The sequence below is a fragment of the Echinops telfairi genome, unplaced genomic scaffold, assembly GCF_000313985.2.
Source record: "Echinops telfairi isolate 266 unplaced genomic scaffold, ASM31398v2 ScPeMD7_655;HRSCAF=1070, whole genome shotgun sequence".
Classification (NCBI taxonomy): domain Eukaryota; kingdom Metazoa; phylum Chordata; class Mammalia; order Afrosoricida; family Tenrecidae; genus Echinops; species Echinops telfairi.
Window position 1 is genome coordinate 31,067,428 of NW_022104553.1, and position 8,204 is coordinate 31,075,631.

At 60.8% G+C, this 8,204-nt stretch overlaps 1 protein-coding gene across 3 annotated transcripts; it reads left to right on the plus strand.

Annotated features, from left to right (window-relative positions):
* The first annotated feature begins 804 nt into the window (after positions 1 to 804).
* Positions 805 to 7,168, plus strand: DYRK1B (dual specificity tyrosine phosphorylation regulated kinase 1B). Of its 3 annotated transcripts, XM_004710321.2 has the most exons (11): positions 806 to 1,358; positions 2,063 to 2,182; positions 2,294 to 2,482; positions 2,791 to 2,938; positions 3,894 to 4,180; positions 5,040 to 5,186; positions 5,285 to 5,425; positions 5,669 to 5,704; positions 5,789 to 5,984; positions 6,258 to 6,364; positions 6,451 to 7,168. In XM_004710321.2, exons 1-11 carry the CDS (start codon positions 1,023 to 1,025, stop codon positions 6,820 to 6,822), a joined length of 2,079 nt encoding a protein of 692 aa, XP_004710378.2. In that variant the 5' UTR covers positions 806 to 1,022; the 3' UTR covers positions 6,823 to 7,168. The 3 variants fall into 3 exon arrangements, with proteins under 3 accessions (XP_004710380.2, XP_004710378.2, XP_004710379.2); XM_004710323.2 differs by having other exon boundaries at positions 805 to 1,358; positions 5,669 to 5,984; XM_004710322.2 differs by lacking the exon at positions 5,669 to 5,704.
* The last annotated feature ends 1,036 nt before the right edge of the window (positions 7,169 to 8,204 follow it).

Genomic DNA, 8,204 nt, shown 5'->3' on the forward strand with positions numbered 1-8,204 from the left:
TGGGGGCCCCACCGCGCGCCAGCCCCCCGTGGGCCACGCGCCAGTCCTGACCCGGGTAGGGGCTGGAGGCTGGGAGTGTCGGAGGGCTCCGGGAAAGTTGTTGGAGGGGGACCTTGCAGGGAGGGACGCTGCCCGAGAGAAGGGCCTGTCGGATGGAAAGGCACCTGACACGGTTAGACCCTGGGTGCGGGACTTGGGTGTTAGGGACCCCTTGCGTATCACACTACAGTGTATATTTGGATAGTGGGGCCCCAGTCCGCGCCCCCCCCCATGAGACTGGGTCTGGGGGTATATTGTGGGGTGACTGGTGCTGAGGGAAGGGAGTTCTGGGGAAACCATCAGATAAAAGTCTTCGTTGATGGGGGAGAGGGGACGCCTCCCCCTGGCACCTACTGAGAGAGCCGGGACTTGAGTGGGACTTGCAGGCAGGCCTCCGGGGAAGAGTTCTTGTATGTGGACCCACTGTGTGAGGCTGCCTCTGGGGTTCCTGACTCAGGGAAGGAGGTTTGGGGGGGAGTGAGGAATATCCCTGGTGGGACTCCTACACGGCAGCGCACCTCAGATAACCTTGATGTGATGCCACACTGCCCCGGCCTGGGGCACCCTGATGTGCATTGGTGGGGGTGGGGGTGGGTTTCTTCCAAGGACACTGCTATGGTTGGGGGAGGGGGGTCTTGGATGGTTTGGGGAGACCAGGGAGTGGTCTGGATTAGGCATGTTATTACTGCTAAAAGCAGACCTTGTTGCCCAGGGCCCTTGCTTGGGTATGGGAGAGGAAGGCGGGTGCTGGGTTTGGGGAGAAGTCTCTGGGATAGCCACCCAAGTGGAGATGGGAAGGATTAGACCCTCCTCTCCATACCACCCCTGGGGTCTCCCTTTATCCTGGCGGCCATTTCCTCCCCTCTCTGATTGAGCATCTCTTTTCCCTCCTGTGCCGGCCCCTCCACCCCTCCGCCCTCTCTTGCCTGCTCTCCACCATTCCTCTTTCTGTTCCCACTTCACTCATTCCTCCCCCAGCCACAATGTGGCGGGCCTCTGTTAAACCACCTCCCTTACCTGCCTACCCTATCTCATTGCCACCTGCTGTACCCTGTTCCTCCTCCATACACCCCTTCTCCCTGATGCCCACTTCTTGCCTGCCTGGTGCTGTCCCACACATCACCAGTTCTCTGTTGCCTCCCTGCCTGCTCCCAGGTCTTAGCGGCGGTGGCAGCCGAGGTGCAGGATGCGAGAAGGCGCCCCCCGGCCGGGCTCCCGCTCCAGGCCTCGCTCCCCTGCGGCCCTCTGAGCCCACCATGGCCGTCCCACCAGGCCATGGTCCCTTCTCTGGCTTCCCGGGGCCCCAGGAACAACCACAGGTACACATTAGCTTATTCCTCACCTTTCTGGGGCTGTGGGGTGGTGCTAGGGAGAGGGGTCTAAGGGCTCAGAGTAAGATTGTCCAGCAGTCTGGGGGGTAGGGGGTACTCTAAGAGGCTTCCAGAGAGTCAGGGCTGGAAGAAGTGACAGTCTGGTTACTCAGGTCCCTCCATTTCAGTTTCCTGCTCTGTATGGTGGGGCCAATCACAGTACCGACCTCATGGGTGGAGGGGAAGCTACCCAAGCTACTGAGATGCATGTACAATGCCAAGAATTACACACAGTCCTTTATAGATGCACAATACCAAGCAGAAATGGGAAAAATAGGAATCCTGGTGGAGTGGGCTCCCCATTGGGCTGTTAACCACAATCAGTGGTTGGAACCCCCTCTGGGAGGCAAGATTTCCAGCCCCAGAAAGTTACAGGGCAGGGCAAGGCAGTTTTGTGTTCTGCTGGGTCCCAGTAAGTCAACATTGACTTGATGGCAGGTGGTTGGGATGATTTTTCTTTTGGGGGTAGGGGTTGTTTTGCTTATAAGCCCCAAAAGGAAAACCTGGAGTGTGGAGAGGAGGATTCAGAACAGTTGAGGGCGAGGGGGTGTAGATGAATGTTCTCCATCGGCAGGGGCCCAAGTGGGATCTGGGTTCAGATGACCCAGCCACTGTGAAGACTCTTAACTGTTCTGGGACCCTCCCACCCGCAGGTACTGCCTGATGTGCGGCTGCTGCCCCGGAGGCTGCCCTTGGCCTTCCGGGACGCCACCTCAGCCCCGCTGCGCAAACTCTCTGTGGACCTCATCAAGACCTACAAGCACATCAATGAGGTAGGCGAAAGTGGGCCACCCTGGGCAGGGGCCGAGGGCGGGGGCGGGGGCTGCGGCTGGCGGACCGGGACAGCCAGGTGACTGATGGTCCGTGGGTGGCTGGCTGGGCAGGTGTACTACACGAAGAAGAAGCGGCGGGCCCAGCAGGCGCCGCCCCAGGACTCGAGCACCAAGAAGGAGAAGAAGGTCCTGAACCACGGCTACGACGACGACAACCACGACTACATTGTGCGCAGTGGGGAGCGCTGGCTGGAGCGCTATGAGATCGACTCCCTCATCGGCAAGGGCTCCTTCGGCCAGGTGCCATGACACCCTCCCCTTGCGGGCTGGGCCTGGGTGGGGGGCCTGAGGACACCGACCCACATCCCAGAGGTGGCGCTTCTTCAGCTGGCAGGGCCACCGACCACACTCACTTCATTAGCCCGTTTCTGCTTCTGTCCACTAGTGCTTCTTGGTCAGGGAGTAGCTTTGTGTCCGGTGTTTTCACCAGTACCTGGCGGACAGGCATTAGGTGCCCCCCCACCCCCACCCCAGTGGGAGTTGTTACCCGTGTCCTCTGTGGACCCCCGCGCTCCCTGCCTTGTGGTGACACAGCCCCACCCCGGCAGGTGGTGAAGGCCTATGACCATCAGACGCAGGAGCTGGTGGCCATCAAGATCATCAAGAACAAGAAGGCCTTCCTGAACCAGGCCCAGATTGAACTGCGGCTGCTGGAGCTCATGAACCAGCACGACACGGAGATGAAGTACTACATAGGTGCGGCCCGGGCTTGGGGAGCTGGTTGGGAGTGCCCTGCCCCTGGTTCCAGAGACAGCTGGGGCTGGGTCAGTGGTTGGGACCACAGTCATCTGCTCCAATCCTGCCTTCCCACCTCCTTCACAGGAGGATGGCAGCCGAGGTTCAGATCGCCCAGGGAAACTGAGGCACGCAGGCAGTGCTGCCCCTTGCACGAGGTCACAGTCTGTGCTCCGTTGTGTAACATGATCAGGCCAACCCGTCTAGACCCCAGCCTACTCCTAAAGTGTCCCAGTGCAACCCGGGGTGGGGGTGGGGTGGTGCTGCAGAAGCAGGTACTTGCTGTATATCCCCTACATCGGGGGTCCTGAGACTTTAAACAGGGGGCCAGTTCACTGTCCCTCAGACCCGTTGGAGGGCCAGACTATAGTTTAAAAAACTATGAGCAAATTCCTATGCACACTACACATGTCTTATTTTGAAGTAAAAAGACAAAAGGGAAAAACACCCACTGGGCCGTATAAATGTCCTCAGCAGGCCGCATGTGCCCCGCGGGCTGGAGTTTAAGGACCCTTGGCCTACATCCTGCATTATAGGCTAAGGGATAAAAGCTTTCATTGTGGGGGGAGGTGGGGAGAGAGAGGCACAGAATCTTTTTTTTTTCCCCCCTGAAAAGGGATGACAAGCCAGGTGTACTTGGGAACCTTTGGTCTATAGCTTGTGTTTCAGGAGGGCTGCTAAAAGCAACCTCCAGTCCCTCCCTAGGGGTCCTCTGTTAGTAAAAGCAAGTGAACTTTAAAACCATCATGTTTCATTTAAAAAACACATATGTCCACACGGTAAAGGGAAACCCAGAAGGTTTGACCGGCTGCTGCAACAGGGGGTCCATATTCTCTGCATTTCCAATGATCAGCCCGAGCAAACCAGCCCAACTGCCGCCTTATCCCTGAGCCTGTTCTCCCCCCTGCCCCCACAGTGCACCTGAAGCGGCACTTCATGTTCCGGAACCACCTGTGCCTGGTGTTCGAGCTGCTTTCCTACAACCTGTACGACCTCCTGCGCAACACGCACTTCCGAGGCGTCTCACTCAACCTGACCCGGAAGCTGGCGCAGCAGCTCTGCACGGCGCTGCTCTTCCTGGCCACGCCGGAGCTCAGCATCATCCACTGCGACCTCAAGCCCGAGAACATCCTGCTGTGCAACCCGAAGCGCAGCGCCATCAAGATCGTGGACTTCGGCAGCTCCTGCCAGCTCGGCCAGCGGGTGCGTGCACCAGGGCAGCGGCCCACCGAGGTGGGGCGGGGCCAGGAGGGGGCTGGTCTGACAGCCTGAGGGTTCATCCCGGGGGTGGGTTACCTGGAATGGGGCCCCTGGGGGCAGGGAGGAGATGATAGAACCAACTGGTGAAGGCAGAGGGGGTGGGGAGGCGCTGGACTGGATTGCTCGGAGTGCTTAGAGGTGGACAGCAGCCTGGTGGCTCAATGGTTATGGGTTGGGTTGATAACCACAGGTGGGCAATTCAAACCCTTCTGGGAAGAAAGACCAAGGCTTTCTACTCCTGTAAGGAGTTACAGCCTCAGAAAACCACAAGAGGCAGTTCCACTCTGCCCCATAGTGTCACTGCAAGTCAGAATCCATTTGATGGCAGTGCGTTTGGTTTGGGCTTTTAGAGCAGGGGAAGTGGGATGGGGCCCAGCGTCAGGGGAACAGGCTTTTAGGCTCAGGACTGGGAGGTTGCTGAAAGCCTGGAGGGCTGCCACCCTCTGGGTGGTGACCAAGAGGGACCAGGGTGGGCCTAGGGCAGAGCCTGGCAGGGCTGCTGACGGTGGGAAGCTGGCGCTGGTGGCGTCAGGGTTCAGGACTAGTGGGCTGCACATTGGACTGCCAGCCACAGAGTCAGTGGTGAGAAACCAGCAGTCAGTCCTCAGGAGAAAGATGAGACAGTCCTCCTGTAGAGGATGACCGGCAGTGCTAACCTGTCCCCTAAGGGTCAGGATGTACGAGAATGACTGTTCCCAGGTTTGGAGACTGGATCCTTGGTTGGGGGCGGGGTTAGGGGGTGGTCATGGGCCTGGCAGGTGGCACTGAGCCTCTGGCACTACCCTCCCCTCCCCCCTTGCAGATCTACCAGTACATCCAGAGCCGCTTTTACCGCTCCCCTGAGGTGCTCCTGGGCACCCCCTACGACCTGGCCATCGACATGTGGTCCCTGGGCTGCATCCTAGTGGAGATGCACACCGGAGAGCCCCTCTTCAGTGGCTCCAATGAGGTGGGCACTGGCTGGAGCTAGAAGTCCCCAGGCCAGGGTAGTCCCCAGGCAGGGTGGGCGGCCCTTGCCCTGGCTGACTGCGGGCCTGTGTCCTGCAGGTGGACCAGATGAACCGGATTGTGGAGGTGCTGGGCATCCCGCCAGCCCCAATGCTGGACCAGGCGCCAAAAGCTCGGAAGTACTTTGAGCGGCTGCCTGGGGGTAGCTGGACCCTACGCCGGACAAAGGAACTCAGGAAGGTGCGGGCCCTCCCCCTGGCCCTGTGCCCCTCCCGCTCTGGGTGGCCCCTCACTCTCACACTTGGGGCTCCCACATTCCCCACTGCCTCCCCCCTTGTCTGTCTTCTCTTTCCTCCCCTCCCCCCCTTCTTAGCTTCTCTCTCCCACTTTCTCTCCTGTGCCTCTGTTTCCCCTGTGTGTCGCCCTGCCCCTCCTGCCCACTGACGGCCACTCTCTTGCCCCCCCCCACCCCCTCCCTGCCAGGATTACCAGGGCCCCGGGACACGGCGGCTGCAGGAGGTGCTGGGCGTGCAGACGGGCGGGCCCGGGGGCCGGCGGGCGGGGGAGCCGGGCCACAGCCCCGCCGACTACCTCCGCTTCCAGGACCTGGTGCTGCGCATGCTGGAGTATGAGCCGGCCGCCCGCATCAGCCCGCTGGGGGCCCTGCAGCATGGCTTCTTCCGCCGCACGGCCGACGAGGCCACCAACACGGGCCCGGCAGGCAGCAGCGCCTCCACCTCCCCCGCGCCCCTCGACACCTGCCCCTCCTCCAGCACCGCCAGCTCCATCTCCAGCTCTGGTGGGTGCCCTTGCTTGGGCGGCTGAATGGGAGGGGGAGGGGGAGGCCACTGGGACGGCCTTTTACCACAGCTTGGAAATGGCCGGGTCCTCAACTCCAGTGTCGTTAATGTGATCACGCCCTGACTAGGCCTGGCCCAATCTCTGAAACTGGGTTTGGGTAAGACCCCTGGAACTGGTGCTGACTCAGGATACCCCAGCCTAAGTGAGCCGTGACTCCTCACACCTGGTCCAGTCTCCATCCTCCCCTCAGGCCTTCTGTCTTCCCTTGCAGGCGGCTCCAGTGGGTCCTCCAATGACAACCGGGTCTACCGCTACAGCAACCGGTACTGTGGGGGCCCTGGGCCCCCCATCTCTGACTGTGAGATGAACAGCCCCCAGGTACTAGTGCTGGCAGGCTCTGGCCGGGAGGGGTGGGATCCTGGGGACCTGGGTCACCCTGAGTCACGGCCTCTTTCCTCCTTCAGGTACTGCCCTCCCAGCCGCTGCGCCCCTGGGCAGGTGGCGATGTGGCCCACAAGTCACACCAGGCCCCTGCCTCCACCTCATCACTGCCCGGAGCCGGGGCCCAGCTACCCCCGCAGCCCCGATGCCTTGCCCGCCCCCTGTCACCCACCTCGCCACCACCCCCGGAGCTGATGGATGTGAGCATGGTGGGCGGCCCTCCGGACTGCTCCCCTCCTCCATCAGCACCCGTCCCGCAGCATCCAGCTGCGTCAGCCCTCCGGACTCGGATGACGGGAGGTCGTCCACCCCTCCCACCCCCCGACGACCCTGCCACTCTGGGGCCTCGTCTGGGCCTCCGTGGTGTCCCCCAGAGCACGGCAGCCAGCTCATGACCCTGCCCCCTCCCTGGGGCCCCCCTGAAGCCATACCTCCCCCATCCGGGGGCCCTGGGCTCCCATCCTCATTCTCCCCTCCACTGGAATTGCTGCTACCCAGCTGGGGCGGGTGAGGCCTGCACTGACTGGGGCCTGGGGCAGGGGGTCGAGGAGAGGGGCTTGGCCGAACCCTCCTCACTAAGGACTGGACCCTTGGCCCCCTCCCCCTTGTTTTCTATTTATTGTACCAAAGACAGTGGTGGTCTGATGGGGGTGAGGGGAGGCCCTCCTCACTCCAGGACCCTAGGAGGGGGTGGGGGCAGGTAGGGGGAGATGGCCTTGCTCCTCCTTGCTGTACCCCAGTAAAGAGCTTTCTCACATGCCTGCCTGAGCGTTTGCAGGGCCTGGCCCCGGCCCCCTCTGGCTCCCCAGGCCTGGCGAAGGGGGAAGGGGTCCACCTACAGCCTGCCTGGGGTTACGGCTGGTGACACAGGCCTGGGGCTGCACCAGGTCTGAGGCCCGAGACCCTAACGCACCCACTTGGGCCTTGCTCATCTGAGCAAACAGAGCCTGAAGGGCTAAGGGCCCTCAGGAAGCGGAAGCTTAAGAAGCCCCATACCCAGAGTCTTCATCGGAGCAGCTCCTCTGACCAGACAGGTTCCCACAGGTGTCAACCAGAGCAATAGCTGGGCAGTGGGCCCATCTCCCCCCAGAATGCCCCTGCCCCTCTCCCAGAGCCAGTGTAGCACAGAGCGCACTTGAGTTTCCCATGCAGAAAATTTCCAGGGATTCCAGGTAAGTGGGCTTTGGGGTTAAGTTTCCATGGCATCTTGGAAAGCTGTGTCTTCCAACTGGCCAATCAAGAGCAGCCTGGTTCAAAGGGATGCCGTGCTTTCTGGGAAATGGAGTTCCCCAAAGCAACCATTTTTGTTTTTGTCTTGGGACTACAACGACCAGAATTCTTTTCATTTGGAGGTTGGGCTTTGCGGGGAGCCAATCAGCAGTCCAACAGGGTCCAATTGTTTGGTAGGACTGGAGAAGGCTGTGCGCTTGGTGGCCTTGGACCTGCTGCTAGCCCCGTGGATGATGGGATGCTGGGCCAGGCAGCAGAAACAGGGTTCCCAGAAAGGATATAGGCTAGTCTCTTGTGGAGAGCAGTGACTGGGTGATGTGCCCTGAAGCAGACCTGACACGCAGTGCACCTCGTTAGCCACTGCGCGGTTGGGCTCAAAGCAAGCAAGGGACCCTTATAGACCATTAGGTACACTAAGGAAGGCAACGTGGAGCGAGAGGATGATGCTGAGCTGGGTTCTGAAGGTTGATTGGGGGTGCCCCCAGCGAGGTGGAATGGTTTCGGGTGGGAGGGAGTGATGGGGAACATCATGTGTGCAGTGAGCCGC